The sequence below is a fragment of the Puntigrus tetrazona genome, chromosome 3 (assembly GCF_018831695.1).
Source record: "Puntigrus tetrazona isolate hp1 chromosome 3, ASM1883169v1, whole genome shotgun sequence".
NCBI classification, from domain to species: Eukaryota; Metazoa; Chordata; class Actinopteri; order Cypriniformes; family Cyprinidae; genus Puntigrus; species Puntigrus tetrazona.
Genome location: NC_056701.1, coordinates 6959779 through 6976466, shown reverse-complemented (window position 1 = coordinate 6976466; position 16688 = coordinate 6959779). Strand labels below are relative to the sequence as shown.

At 40.3% G+C, this 16688-nt stretch overlaps 1 protein-coding gene across 2 annotated transcripts in view; it reads left to right on the top strand.

Moving 5' to 3' along the window:
- The window catches only part of adgrl1a (adhesion G protein-coupled receptor L1a), a 146509-nt gene that overhangs the window by 92239 nt on the left and 37582 nt on the right, over positions 1 to 16688 (top strand). The window contains exon 5 of one of the 2 annotated variants that reach the window (XM_043235352.1): positions 6529 to 6543. The exons of the other annotated variant lie outside the window; for it this stretch is intronic. Coding sequence (XP_043091287.1) covers positions 6529 to 6543 — 15 coding nt within the window. The remainder of the gene's footprint in view (positions 1 to 6528; positions 6544 to 16688) is intronic. 2 annotated transcript variants of the gene reach the window in all.

The following is a 16688-nucleotide window of genomic DNA, read 5'->3' as shown; positions in this document are numbered from 1 at the left end:
ACATCCTGACTGCATTTGCTTGTTTTATTTTAGCCTTATAAATCCAGAGAAGATTTTTTTCTATCCTTAGAAGGATGTAAATGTGAGAGAAAATATTTTAGTGGCATTTCAGTCCAAACTCTTCAGGAAGTGTTAAACAGTGGGAGTATGTATGAGCGCTAGGTGTTATGGTGTAATTTGGTCTTCGTGAGAGAGAGAGAAAGAGAGAGAGAGAGACGGAGAGCTTTAAAACGCCGCAGCTGAGAGTCATTAATATGTATTAGGCCTACATAATTCGTGAATCTCATGAATGTGCGTGGAGTGACATGCGCAAGCAGTTTGCCGCTGGTTTCTTCTCTAGCTCCGCCTCTCCGTGCCAGAGAGAAGCATGAGAAATGCTAACGTGGAGACACGCTCTGGTGGCGATGCGAAGCACGCGGCGTCTGCTGGCTGTGCTCCTCAGGTGTGTGTTCATTAGCGTCCCTCATTATCACATGAGTAATTGATAGCGTTGCTGAGACCGCTGGGCTGAGGAGGCTCAAGGGCCACCGTACTTGTTCACCGGTGACAGGCAAATAAAGCTGGAAGCCACTGAAAGAGTCAAAGCGAGTCGGCATGCTCCGGCGCTTGACGTGTTTGTAATGCGCGAGTGTTTGTGTTCGTGTGATTGTGTGGAAGACTGCCTCTTTTTCTCTGCAGGTGGAAGAGGAAACGTCAAAGAGTCGATAACGCTTTCTTTTTCTCTTTCTCCCCTCATTTCCATCACAGATTCATGAAGAAACGCTCCTGTAGTATCAGTCACATTCTTGTCATTTACACGTCTATCTATCTATCTATCTAGCTATCTATCGTTCTGTCTATCAATCTAGCTATAATTGTATCTTTCTGATGTCTGTCTATCTTTAGGTCTATGCATCTGTCCTTCTCTCTACCCTTCTGTCATTCTATCTTTATGCTTCTGTCTTCCTCGCTGTCTTTCTCTCTGGCTCAAGGGGAAAAACACGTTTGGTATGACTCAAATCCAGGTCACACAGAGAGACGGCACATATGCCATGGTCCCTCAATGAAGTCTCATATGAATCACCATTGTTGAGGCATCTGTACAGAAAGAAAGAGAGAGAGAGAGAGAGCTTGTTGCTTCATGCAAAGACCAGCGCATAATGTTCTCGTCAGATTGCATCACCCGGTTAAACAAGCGATGAAATCACACGCGCGGAGGGATGTCTCTGTCGGCTATTTTTTTTAATAAAATGAAATGCTTTGCATTACTTCTGTTATGTCACCCTTAGGGTGAATAAATTTCTGTTGGAGTTTTACAGGAAAAAATACTAGAATCAAATAATTTTCATGACATTTACTTTCCTCTGTTTTGTTCTGCAGATGCAGACTCGACACTACGTTAAAGTACGCTGTCGGTGTTTTTTCTTCGACTGAATCTACAGCGCCACAACGAAAATGATACACTTCTGATTTTGCAGTTTAAAGTTAATGTAATTAGAATAACGCGGTAAAGAATATACATAGACAGCAGTTCTTTCCAGTTTGCTGTCCATCGCGTTCCATACCAGTAAAAGCTAAAAGCTTTGTTCATCTTCGGAACACGATTTATTCGTGAAAACCTTGAATGATACACTCATGAATAATTTCAAGGTCCAGAAAAGTATGAAAGACATAGTCTGAATTCCCCATCTGTTATCAGTGGTTCAATTGTAATATTATGAAGCTATGACAGTACTTTTTGTACGGGAATAAAAAAAGCGAAAATAATGACTTTAATCAAAAATTCAGCACCGTAACGTCACCATAATCACCTTTTTGAACAGAATCTGGCGTTTTAATATTGGGGTCAAGTAACCCTTTAAACAAACCTACACTACCATCATATTCTTCTTTTTTTTTTAAGATATCTCTAATACTCAACAAAGCTGCAAAGATATAGTAAGAACTGTAATATTGTGAAATACCATTACAATTTAATTAACTATTTTTGGGGGGGGTTTTTGTTAGTTTTGTTTTTAATAGCTATTACTCCATTACTCCAGGCTTTAATGTCACATGATCCTACAGAAATCAATATATTATGCTGATTTGGTGCTGAACAAACATTTCCCACTTTTACAAATGAGGAAATGTCACGAGGTGTGATAAGCAGGAGAGCACACGACTAGTATAAATGAAAATAAAGCGTTTTAATCCACTCAGATCAAATAAACGATATCAAGGCAGGCAGGCAGATACAACGAAACCACACGTACACAAAGACGAGATTGGACAAACGGAACTGAAAACACAGGACTTAAATACACCGGGTAAATGACTAAATTAACTACACACAGCTGAAGACAATAAACTAAATTAGGTCACACGGAACACATGGCACGAGACAGAAACAATAACAAAGTCCAAAGACGTGACAGGAAAAGAGTGCTGCTCAGGTTTTTTTTTCTTTAGAAAATATGATTTATTAGAAAGTTCGACAGAATTTATTTGAAGTAAATATTCTTAGTGTCACTTGAAAACATCTGGGCTGTTACTTATAATCAATAATAAAAAAAGGAAAAAAAGAAATGGTAGTGTAAGTTGATTTGCTGGTCTTAGGTGGTTTATTGTGGTTTCCTACCCTAGAACATCTTTAAAACTAGCTCAAGCTTCTTCTTCTTTTTTTCTTTTCTCAGAGAGTCGGTTTGTTTCTGCAAAAGTATCAAAAGAGCTGAAACTGGAATCGATATGGAACCGGGATCGTTAGGTGGAGTCTTTAAGTAACCTAAATTCCTTCTGATTCCCATCCTTAGTCCCCCTGCTCTTCAGTTCTCAAATGTTGTGAGTGAGTTAGACAGTGACGGCTGCCCACTGCCTTCATACAGACAGTGTAAGTGTGTCTGTGTGTGTGAGATCCCTTTAAAGACCTCAACTTCAGAACTTTAAACCCTCACAGGCTCAAAAACGAGTGTCTCTTCCCCTTTCTTTTCTCTGCTGATCGCTCCATCCCTCTCTCCCTCGAGATCCCGTTCTTCAGATACTCCGGTTTGTCTTTCAGGAGACACAATGGGTCTCGGGGGGGAAAGACGCTGAGCTTCACACACTGCTTGCGCGTCGCCGGCTGCAGGCAGACACATGTCGCTAACGCGTTAGCGGTTAACTGCGCGCTTTATGTGTGTCAGCCATGGGTAAGGCTAACACTGCTAGCACATCCAGATCGGCGAGACAGACAAGCTGTCACTCAGTGTCACACGCTGGCTGTCTCTCTGTCATACACTTCAAAGCTGTGCTCTTACATACAAACACACAGAGTAAACTAAGCCCCGAAAGAGAGAGAAACAATTTAATGGCCAACCGTGTAGTGAGAGAGGAGGAGAATAACAACTGGAATTGCATTAAATTAGCAGATGGTTTTACGTGGGTCGTCCTGCTTGGGATTTCTGAATTGCCTTAAATGTCCCTGTTTTATTGTTGACAAGCTCTATACAGACCTAATGCATTATATTTATATCTATTTTCATTGCTTTGATCACAATTGTTGATTATGTACAATGCCTGCACGCTACTGGTCGAAGTGCTTTTCGGGCATTTCCCTTTAGCAAGTATGAAAAGGAAAACAAAGTCAAATCCCAGACATTTTAGGCAATTTAGAAATCAGGACATTTATGGGAAAAGGAGTTTACAAGCTGGCAGGACTGAGCTTCGCAAATTGTTGGGCAAAAGTTTAAAAAAATTCTGCACAAGCCCCTCCCACGATAGTTGGTTGACAAAGTCATCTTACCTTAAACCCACCCTAAGTTAGTCATTGTGTCAGCTCCGGTACACGAGATGTCTCCAATTAAGTCATTGAGGCGTTTTGTTGTTGAATGTAATAATGAATATTTCAGTCGTCATTTACTTCAGACATCTGAGCTGCTGAAGACGCAGAGGATAAAAGTTACATCAATTTTTCATAGGGAATTCGCAGATCCCAATCTGCCTAATTGCGCCTATGTTCGCACAAATTATTTGTGATCCAACTTTATCTACTGAAGAACCGAGTACAATGGATCTTATGAATTTTTGCAAATCGTTTTCCCTAATAATGCGCTTGTTAGCAAGTTTTGCGGATGATTTACAATCTGCTCGTCACTCCATGGAAGATAAGAGCGGGGTCAGCAGGGCTCGTTAGCATTTAAAGCAACATGGACTAGAATGGCTTGCTGAATACAGAGCTGATGTGTTTTTTTATTATTATTGAGAAATGTGTTATAGACTTCAATAAGACCCTAAAGAATAATATCAATTTCCATCATATGACCCTTTTAAGTGATATTCCATGCAATCTGGAATTTCGCATGAGGGCAAAAAATATTCTCAAGCAGGTTTGCAACACATCCTTACCCTTATTACCAGCAGCAAACCATCTACCATGTTCCCAAAACGAGAATGATTACCTCAAACTATGTTTTTCCAGCAGGCAGTGGAAACGAAATGTTAGTCTGTTCTCCCGACCTCTCTCTATTTTTTTTTTTATTCTCCAACTTTTTTCTTACTATAATGGCCCTCTTCTCCTCTCAGCCTGTTTCTGGTTCTCAAAAATGTACCTCAGCCAAGTCGCATGGTCCCACATACTGCAATCAGTGATTGGCAGCTGGATCTTGATGGATTCAGTAAGTAGAAGCGATAAGTGGTCAAGCTCTGTGAGAGCGAAAGAACAGCTTGCGCGCTCGATCCTAGCAGAGCCAGAACCAGCCCCTTCAGGTTCAGAGAGAAATCAGCCTTTCCATCACCTCTCTTCTATATCTCTGTCTCCCCTCTTCATCACTGCGTCACTCTGTCTCTTCGTTAACCCTTTTTTCTTCCTCACAGCTGCAGAAGACTCCAACGCACTTGGAAATATATTCGAAATGGCATACTAGCATACATCTTAGCATATACTGTATTGGCTATTTATATATTTGTTTGCATACTAAAAGCTTTTGCATTGCACATTTGAGGGCCAAAAAAATTGCCATAGCACACCCTTTTGGCAATGCTAAAATTGGTAGCTGACAAGCATTAGGCGTGACATTTGACATTTTACAATTGTATACTTGTGCGTCGTACATACAAAATATGGGGTAACCTTGTAGTGATGCTAAGAACTTGCATTGTATTAATAATTGCCACCTGCAATTATCTTGCGTTTCGCAGTGTGCAACAATTAAAATTGAACTTGTGTACATTTGCATTCACATACTTACGCATTGTACAATTTGGGCCTTGAATGGTTCACTATAACACAACCTTGAGGGAATGCTACGAGCTTGCAGTGTGTTTGCAAATTGTGGCCAGCGCACCACAAATAAAACAGAACTTCCGTAACAAAAGCATTTGCATCCACATACCTAAGCATTTGGCACATTTTGGGCCTGAAAATGTTCACTATAGAAGCCTTGTAGCAATGCTAATAAGTTGCATTGCGTTTCATTTAGGCCTAAAATTGTTCACAATGGAAACCTTGTGGCAATGCTAAGGACTTGCGTTGGATTATGAATGGCAACATCGGTATGAGCAACAATTTAAATAGAACTTGGATACTTTAACTCAGTGTGTGAATTGCGGCCAGCGCATCAGAAATAAAACCGAACTTACGTACCAAAAGCATTTGCATTCACATACCTTGAAAATGTTGGCCAGAAAATGTTCACTATACCAGCTTCATAGCAATGCTAACAAGTTCCATTGCGTTTCATTATAAATTGCAGCCTGACACATTCAGCAATGCATGATAAATAAGATAGAACTTGCATATTATAAGCATTCGCCTTCACATTCCTCTTCATTGTACATTTTGGGGCCTAAAAAATGTTTGCTATAATACAGCCTTGCGGCAATGCTAAGAACGTTGCATTATGAATTGCAACCAGACACATTTCTCAACACATGACAAATGAAACAGAAGTTGCATACTAGCATTTACATCCACATACTTGCACGTATGGGGCCTAAATATAGAAAGTCAAATCCAGCATTATGGAATCCATTATTTCACACAGTGTGTTCTGTTTCCTACATCTTCTGCAAATGAGCCAAGGCATGCAGGTATTTCAGGTGGAAATTTACATACTGTGCACTGTATACGTACAACAAAACTAGTATGCGCGCTATGCCATTTCGAACATGCATCGTGTTCTCTCTCTCACAGCAGCCCAAAGATGCAGAAGAGTGGATAGAGGAATGACAGACGGATGGAGGGGAGAGGGGGCGAAGGAGAGGAAGCGGAGGGGGCGGTGTGATTGTGTGACTGGGGGAAGTGTACGTGTGTCATGTGACAGGAAGAATGCAAGGGGTTTCGCGAAACTTTGTGAAAGCAGTTGAGGCCATTCTCCCCTCTCATTACTCACTCGAGTCATCCTCTCTGTAAAGAGCCTACATCACACTGACAGAATGACATGATTTGAGAAAGGATAGCCTTTTATTTAATCTCAATTTTCTCTTTTTTCCTGCACCTGTTTTTTCTTTCATTATCTTCTCTCTCTCTCTCTCTCTTTCGCTCTTTCTTTTGCTCTCTCTGTCTTCTCTCTCTTTTTTCCGATGCTTGAATAGAAGTGGACCAAAAAGGTAAAGACCACAATGAACATAAAAACCACAGCTCGCCCCGCCCGCCCTCCTCCTTCCCTTCCTCTTCCTCTTCCGTTTCCTTTCCTTCCCTCATCCCCCTCTCCTAACCCAGCACCTTGTGTAGTGCTCATGTTTGATGTTTATATCCCTCCTTCTCTCTTTCTTTCTCTCTCTCACTTGTTTTCTCTCTTCCTTTCTCTGGCTTATAACCGAACCTCCTTTCAGATTTGGTTCTTGTTTCAGATAACACCGACACGCGCCATCATACGTACGGTCCTGCATCCACGCACTAATCCCTGTGCACAGAAGACCTCATGCATGCATATCGAACGCGCACACACGCACGCAACTCTCACTTGAGGAAAAACAGCAGATCTCCACCAGCTGTCCTGCTAAAAGTTCCAATTAAGTCTATTTGAGAAATTAATAACCATCCTTTAATCTGATCACTTCTACCCCAAGGGAAACATGCTCGCCGACTAAATGCGGCACATGCACGAGTGCACGCTCTCTATTCTTTCTCTCTCGCGCACACTCGCACGAGCCACTTTACGCCGAGCGCTCCTCCGCTCTACTTTTCTGTTGGACAGGAAGTCATTTCTCCCACTAAACCCATATCCTTCGCCGACACGCGCACCCATCTGTGCAATTCCACCCTCCTTCATGAGCCATCATTTATTCATTTCTCTATTGTTTGCGATTAATTTTGTATCTGTCCTTTCAGATCCAAAGCGACTCCTCCATACCGTTTGAGACCTTTTTTTTTTCTTTCAGACCATTTTTTTTGTTTGCGTCTACCTTCCTTTCTACCTACCTACCTACCTACCTTCCTTCCTTCAGGATAACCCCTGTGTTTTCTCTGTACGTTATTTTTGATTAGAGTAACGATTTGTAGAGCTGGTAACTGCCCGACCCCCTGCCAAATGCTCTCTCCAATTTCCAGGTGCTTCAGTGTCTCTCTTTCCAAGCTTTCTCTTTTTCGCCACGTCACGTTCTCTCTTTTTTTCATCTGTTTCCTTTCCTCTCGGCTTGAAATCCTTCCAAATTCTCATGTGTTCGTCAAAAGCAGCCGCAGGTTTTCTGAGCCTACCTCCACACACTTCCTCTGGTCCCTCCTCTCTAATTTGTCATCTGCCAGTGGCGTCATTCTTCTTTTTAATCCCTTCTGTTTTGTTGTCTGCTTTTGGACGCTGCTCAGTGGCATCTGTAGCAGTCGTTCCCTCCCCGTGGTGTGTCCGCACGTGTCCAAAGGGGAGGGTACGGTGGCAGTTGGCGTCTCTGTAAGATGGCTGCTTTGTTAGGCAGAGCCGGTTCCACTCATGCGGCCTCGCTCTGTGGTGCCAATCAGCTCGCAGCCTGATTCGGTTCAGCCAGCCAATCACGGAGATTCAGGGCTGCCGTACTTGATCCTCTTGCCAGTCTCTTGAGTATTCAGTTTCAAACTTTTGCAAGACTTGAACTGAGCTTGAACCAGCCATAATTCAGCCTCATATCGTCTACAGCTGGCTATATGATTCGAACGATCTGTTCCAAACCTTAGTGAGCTGTCTGGTAGATACTGTCTACATAGGCGGCTATCTGCTGAGGCTAAGTGACAGATTTGAATTGTTCTCTATGTAGGCAGGAACTGTAGTGAGAATGTGGTCATACTAGGCCTTAAAGTTGTCATAGAATGGTTTAAAAGTTCAATTTTCTCTCCAGTGTTGACACATTTCCTGTTAAAACAGGAAGTCAGGGCGGGAAACATGGAAGGGCTTGTCACTTGTTTTAAACAGCCAGTAGCCTTGACATTGCTTACGTCAGTAGAACGAATGAGCAAAATAAGAATGCAATAATGTTCAAAGCTTTGGGATCTACTTTTTACTGTATTTTTTTATTATGAAAATAAAATTTGATCCTACCAACCTCAATATTTTGAATGGTTGAGTCAGTTTGCAAGACTATTAAATCGAAATTCAAAGCTAACAAACATATAATAAAAGCAACACATAACCTTAAATATGTTAAATTATTTCAGACACCACAATGAATACAGCCAGCAGGGTGTAATGTCATGCTCTCGGGCTTCTGTTTTAAATAATTTACAAATAATATTCAATTCGAAACATTAAAATCTTCCCCATTTTCACATTACCATTAAACTTTGAAGTTTGTATTCTGTGTATTGAGCCAAGAGGTCAATTTGTGACTTTAGATCCTCTACTGGTTAAACTGCTTTTCTTTACACGAATTGGCTGATCAGCGTTCAAGAAGCCTGAACTTTGCTTCGCGGCAAACCTCTTTTGCATCTGACAGCATTCCCGCTCACCCACGTACGCATGGATATGAATGGAAATGAACACTCACTCACACATAACGTGCAACTATCACTTAAACCCAAAAAGTTTTCAGTTAGCATTTTTGCTAAGCTAGTTGCTTCAATGAACAAAAACACGCACATAAAGAATACCTTTCACTTATAAATGAACCCAGGGATCTGTAATATATATATATACTTAGTGTCCCCTAGATAGGCAGCTCACCTAGAAGTTGGAACAGAGCAAACCTGTCACTTCCTGCCCGAACTCTTCTCATGTGTATTTCCTTACTGCACCTTTCAGAATCACATGTGTGTGTGTGTGTGTGTGTGTGTTTGTGCACCCTGTTCTGTCTCTGTTATCTTGTGGGAATGAGTACAAAACCTGTTCTGAGACCTGCACCTCAGTGTGAATCTTCCACTCCGCTGATACTGACATCAGTTTACACCTCCTCGATGTCGGTCCTCCATTTTGTTTCCTCCCCATGGTGCTGTTGGCGAGTGTTGTTCTGCCCTACATTTCAGAGTGTTCTTACCTGCAATCATGCCACAGCGGACAGCCGGCCCCCCTCCCTTCCCCTCTCCCGCCGCTTTATCTGTCCTCTCGCTTTGCTGCTAATTATTTCCTCTATCCTCTATCTATTTCATTAACAGTTAACAATTATTTTCATTAACAACATTGTCTTGACCACCCACTCGCCCAGTCTTTGTTTATTACCACTCGTTGGTTTAAGGATCGATTAATTGTCTGATTATGGAATCTTGGGAAGTGCCTCAATGCTGTTGCGCTCAGGGTTTGTGTTTGTTTGAGACACACCACACACACATAAACACTGTTTTTCACCACTGGGCCAGTGTTAAAGGGATAGTTCAGCTAAAAATAAAAAAGCGGTTGTCTAGCAGAATATCTAAGCTTCTCTTCTCCAAATGAAACTGAATAGTGACCACAGCTTTGCACTGGTCCCTATTCAGTTTCATTGTATTGGAAAAAGCAGCTTGGGCATTTTATTTGCTTATATATTCTTTTGTTTTACACACAAATCATCAGAAAGGTTTTGATTTTTTTTGTTATTTTAGCATTATTTATGTACGGTTATAGCACTGATGTATTGAATATGCTTTAATTTATATATTTACATAAACATAATAAATATTAAATTACAAAAAGAATCTGTTTTAGTAAGTCTTATACTGCAAGTCAAAATAGTTGTGTAACTGACAATTCAGTTATTTATAAACTATTATATTAATAATTAATATTTCCAATTTACTTCATTTTATATTTAGATTTGAGTCTTTGTATGTCTGTCTGTTTATTAACATTTAATTTAGGTTTTTGTATAAAATGTAATTTACATTTTATTTTGCGGCATTTCACTTACCGTAAGTGTTTTTGTAAACATTTCAACAACTTGTTTCAACGTGAATGTGAATAAATGATGACAGAGTTTTCATTTTTGGATGAGCTATCCTTCTAAAACAGGGCAACATATCAAGTATAATCCACACGCTCACACAGTGTCACATGACCCGCTCAGCTGGGCAGTAAGAGAGACAGGAGACTCTTTGCGCGTGTGTGTGTGTGTGTGTGTGTGTATGTGTGTTGTTAAAGCTAAAGAGCCGAAGCGTGTGCAGGTGGTCACGAATTTCAATGAGGGTGTAATGTGATGTAATTCAGACACAGATAGACTGTCCTGGACAGACAGCGCGGCTGGGAGAGCAGGCCCAAGGGACAGAACGTAATCGAGAGAGAGCACAGAGAAGAAAAATGTATCTGTACATCGCCGTTGTCCTTTTCAGTACACATCCCTCAGGTTTACTGTCGCTATGACAGCCATGCTAACACAGCATAGAGAGTCCTAATGCAACTCGAGGTATTTTTAAACACAGATTCACACATAATCAAATGCACACATGCGAGTGGCATCCGTGACTGTTTTATTAGTGCTGCTCGCTATAGCAAACATCCCCAGTTTTTTTGCTCACACTTAGGGGTTAATAGGATACCCTCTTGTGTTGTTCCAAACCTGTATTTAATTTGTTTTTTTTATGTTGAACATAAAAGAGGATATTTTTAAAGAATGCTGGTAATCAAGCAGTTGATGATCCCTAACGACTTCCATAGTATTTCTTTCCCTACTATGGAAGTCAATGGGGACCGACAACTGTTTTGCTCTGCAGAATATCTTCTGTTGCGTTCAGCACAAGAAAGAAAGCATAGAAGTTTGGAACAACGTGAGGGTGAGTAAATTATGACAAAATGTCATTTTTGGGGGGTGAACTATTCCTTCAAATCAGGCAAAAATGTCACATAGACTAGATAAGTTATTTTTAGGGACCATAAAAGCCTAACCATTTACTGTCACCATTTACTCCCACTCATATGTTTTTCCAAACCCTTACAATTTTCTTTCTCCAGCAGAACACAAAGGAATATATTTAAAAAAGGAGAACTCATTGACATTCATTGTATGTCCATAAAGACACAGTGACATATTTCAAAATATCCTAATTTATGTTCCACGGAAGAAAGCCAGTCATGCAGGTTCGGAACAATATGAGAGTGAGTGAATGAAGACAGAATATTCATTTTAGTTGAACTTAGTCAATAGGAAGCCACCCAGAATAACTTAGCAACTGTGTAGTAAAGTGCTAAAAGCCTTTCCGAACACCCTGTTTAGCAATAGTTTATTTATTTATTTGTAATGACGTATTTATGGGATCAAAATTGTCCTCATAATGTAGATATAATAATCAGATTTCAGGTCAGTAGCCCATTATAAAGACGTCACATGTGTGCTAATGATTCAGATAGCACATAATAAATAATGTCTTCTAGAAAAAATAAATAACAATGTAAAATGTTTTCTACGAGGGTTCCGGGATAGAGAATATCTTTGGCTCTATATCCATAGAACGTCCGTGTAATGATAGGAGGAGCAACATTTGTGTGAGGATATAGGACGGCTTTTTTGGTACAGTTTGTGTGTGAGTTTGGATGGAGTATGTGTTTTTTTGAAGGACATGGATGTTATTGAGGTGAGTCTGTTTGTGTGTATGTGTACATGGAATAAACATAGCACATGTTTCTGTCTTGCTGCTAACCCCTTGCTGTCCAGGACACAGTCTGGGAGCCCTTCTAGTCTTTTATCAGATTAACTCAATCCTAATTCTCATTTCACAGGAATAACCTTTGACCCTTCGCCTTTTTCATCCCTCTCTCTGCTTCCAAGCACACAGCAACACTTCCGACAACCTTTAACTGTCTTTCTCTCTTTCTTGCTTGCATTCAGATGCACAAAAATGCAGTATTTTACACCTACCTTTCTGTCTACATCTCTCTTTCTCTCTCTCTCTCTCTTAAAAACACACTGACTCTCATCCACATGCTTAACACACTCGCTGACGTAAATAAGCACACAACGACCTATTCAGCTTTGAAGAGGATGCCCAGTGCCACACAGAGCTCTGCCCCCTGTTGGCAGCACTTTGTACCTGCCAGTAACAGGTGTAGGATTCAATTAAGCAGCATGTTCTCAGCAGTGAGGCCAGACAGTTAGACGCCACGGCGGGAAGGCCTGGAGGAGCCCTGACTCTCACACAAACGCACACACACACCTGACTACACGCAGTAGTGGATGTAGTACATTTTCCTCCTTCATTTTTAGATTCTGCCTTGGCCAATGCTGCTGTTCACTCAATTTTAATTTTTTTTTCAAATGTTTTCTGTAAAGATTGTGAATAATTATTTATGAGTTTAATAATTCAGGCCGGCCATCATGCTCAGAGTGCTGAGGAGAGTTCTGAGTAATGTGACAGCTGCATTGCCTCAGATGTTTCTCCTTCGTTTCAGAAGGAACATGCGTGACAATGTGTTTTGACACATGACATTAATGTCTAATGCTTAGCTTAGAATTTTATTTTGTTCATGTTGAGGTCATATATCTGATTTTTTGATCGCAGACTTTGCTGTCTTCCCAGAGGATCATTTATGGCGTTTTCTTCATGCCACGGCAGACTTAATTGAGTTCTCTGGTTTATATCAACTTGAATCAAGTTGTTGAGAAATATTGAAGTTGATGTCACTCAGGTATTGCAGACAGAGGAAAGTTTTATTTCTGAGAGGACACTTTTGTAGCTCAGGAGACTGATTAGGGTTAGTTTACCCAAAACTGAAACTGGAATAGGGATAGTACCAAAACCATATGACAAAATTTTGTTTGTGTAACATTATAGAAGATATTTTGAGAATTGTATTATTTATTTATTTTAAAGTGCACCTATTATGTGTTAAGAAAAGGTTAATTTTGGGGGCTTTTGGGAGTCAACAGGTTGCATGCAAGATCAAAAAAACACTTTTTTCTTGTAATGTTCTTGCAATATGCATTTATTTTTACCTCATTTAATCCAAAATGATTTCTTCAGAGATACATTTTTCCAACCCCCTCTGATGATTGGTCAATTTCATTTAAAGCTGTGTTCATGAGCATTTAATGCTATGAAAGTCACTGTTGACGTCAACATGAAACAGCTCGAGATTATTTTAAAAATGACTTGTTTCAGTGATTCAGAGTCGACTCTTTTGATAGACAATAACTTCATACACTGTGCACTTTCAAATTTCAAATTTTGCAGTATGTTTTCATTCACGTTACGCACTGCATGAAAGGTAATCCAAAAATCCATACTAGGGGCACTTTAATTCAGCAGAAGTTACCAAAATGTTTGATGTCCAACCCATCTAGGATATCTTATTTTTGTTCTGCAGAAGAACATAAATCATGTAGCTTGGGAATGACATGAAAGTTAATTAATGAATTCTAAGTCAATTTTCTTTTAGATGCTTCTCCTAGAATTCCTTACGAGAAACAAGCAGAAATAAATGAGACAATAATTCTTAAAAGGGTTCGAAGTAAAGCAAAAAATTAATATGGATAACTTGGGTGAGAAATGTTTGAATTTGTTTTGACTTTCTGAGATTTATAAGGTCTTTTGTTCAAGTGAAAAGTTGAAACCCTGAACATATGTTTCAACTAATTTATTTCATCTAATTGCTTTTTACGAGACACAAGTGAGACATAAGAAATGTGAGATGTTTATATCCTTAGGGTAGTTAAAGTGAGCAGTAATAGTGATTTTGAAACAAGTGTTATTCAAATTAAAGTCCTGCATGTATGTAAATATTTGAGTGATAAAAAGCTCATTAGTGCTATGAATGGAAGCACAAGGAAGCCCAGCCTGGTTGGGTTTATTTAGTGTTTCATAAAGGTGGAGGTGCTAATTCACTTCTTACTCAGGGTTTAAAAGCAGTAGGGAGTTGATTTCAGTCCTGGGTAAGTGTGACTTACCAGGACATTGTTTTTGCAGAGAACACCACAAGATCTCGAGGTGAGACCGGTTTAGTGACCTCAGCCTGGTGTAGATTGACAAGGATAATTGCACACTGTGTGTTGGCCATTTTTCCAATAGTTTGGTAGGACTGTGTTATAAAAATTCTTGTTTTAGAAAGAGAAGTTGGAGCCCAGTCCACAGTAGGGAACTTAGCTGCAAGAGAGCACAGGTCAGGTTTAATGAATTCTCCCAGGTCACACCGTGTGTGGGAGTGTTTCTGTGGAATGAAAAGTTCCACACATATACCCATTGCTATCTCAAGTCTCTGCAATTATCATATTGACTATAATAAGCCCTTCTTTACATCCCTAATCGCATCAGGAAATAGAGAGCTTTAGTCTACAAGGACTTTGAGAGACAGAGCCATAGTCTTTATCTTAAATTAGGGCACGCTGAGCTGTTTGTGGACAGCAATCGCTTGAGCGTTGACAGCAAAGCAGCTGGGGTCGGTGCAGCCTGTGTGTGCGTTTGTGGGCGAGCTGCTTATATCGTCGTCCATGCAGTTGATCAGACACTTGGATGGGCTTCCTGGAGCTTTTCTAAGTGTAACCTAGATTACAGCTCCTTGCATTAATACTGCATAAAGAAAGTTTTAACCCTGTGACACAGTGTAGAGTTTTCAGCCTGGGGTGAGAGGCTCAAACATTACTTCCTCCACAGACTTAAGCTCTATAGGAACGATCTGTACTAGCCTGTTCTGTTCAGTGAATGTACGTGTGACTGTTTGGGGAAAGCGTGTGCTCGTGTGTGCCTGGTGGTGTGTTGCGTTTGTCCCAATTTCTTTTGAAAACTCAGGGTGCTCGTTCTTTGTTTTATGGGTCACCCATATAGAACGGGTCAATATAGTGTGTTGCCGTTCCTCTCAGGAAGGCACTGCCTCCCTGTTCTTAGATGAGTCTATTAATATTCTTTAGTTCAGAGATGGTGTTTGTCATTGCATGATAAGTAATTTGTTTATTCCCCTTCAACATTTTTTTCGGAGACGTATGGTATAAGTAGTCTAAATGAGCATGTAAGAGGATTGTCTCTGTACTTGTTGAGAAATTGTCACACTAAATCTTTAATAACCAAACCTGTAGAAAAACAGACTACTTTGCTGCCCAAAGCAAGTTGATTTATGCTGGTTATTGCAAGTGTTAATATTAACAGCAGAACTTTATTGGTGGAGCTAGATGACCATTGTGATCTTAAGTGGTAAATCTGATTGGCCAAAATGGTTGAGTTTGTAAAACAAGCAATAGGGTGACTGATATGTTTTTTGTAACATGAAATTGCCATCATAGAAAAAACAGCTTGACCTCCAAAAAAATCAAGCTTATATTAGGGCTACAGCAGGTCAAGCTAATTAACCAATACTGGATTGACAAGCTATTGACTAGATGTGTTTCACAACCATTTTGCTGGAGGCACACCAGCAGTACACATTTTCAAATGGTTCCTAATCAAACATACCCAGTTTAACTCCAAGACCTGAAATGGAGAGGTCAGGTTAAGGAAACATCCAAAATATTTGCTGTTGGTTCAAATTTAGTATTAGGTTTGTGAAACACTGATCTAAACTACCTTGACTAGCTTGGACTATAGCCACACATTTAAATATTTGGTGAGGCTAATCAAACCACATGATATTTCTAGTGAATTCAGCTTACCAGGACAATAATGCTGGTACAGTCAGTTTGAAACCACTGTGGGATTAGTAGCACACCAGTATCTTTTAGGATTAGGATCCAAGAGATATGCTGGTGAATTTATGCCGGTTTTCTCTGTAGGGCATTTCTAGGAAGAGTTAGTGCTTATTTATTCTACTTTATTATGAAGGAATTTTTACAGCTCCTTCAGGATGAAAACTGCACTTGATAGGTTCATAACTCATTTATCTTAACCTGAAGGGATTTCTATAGCTATCGACCAAATTATAACAATTATCTCTAATATGGTGTTCATAGATGTGTGTCTCTGTGTGCGCTTGTGTATCATTTACTAATTAGAAAAAGCCTTTCAGTTTGGTTTCACTCATTTTTGGCATATATGTGTGTGTATGTAGCAACAGTAAGTATTGGATGTCTGGGACACACATAGCCTGTGGCAGGAAAACCCCACTAGCTTATCCCCACCCCCAGAGATGTCCTCACCATCCGCACATGCTCACAGCTGTCCCCTGTGACGGTGTAGTGCTGATGATGTCTGCTTTCTCTTTCCATAGACACCTCCAGCTCCTTTCCCCATACCCCCCAGCTGTAGATAGATTCTCTCAGGTCCCCATGCCCTCTCAGTCTGGGAGTGAGAAACTGCGTCAGCCAGCTAATTCACACCAATCCCAGGTGAACGACCTCCTTCAGAGTACAGAGATAGAGATTGGTGTGTGTATGAGTGTGTGTGTCTTGATCAAGTACTCCTAGCAGATAAAAGTTGAGCACTGCAGTTGTTTTCGTACATGACTGGCATCCTAACATTTGTC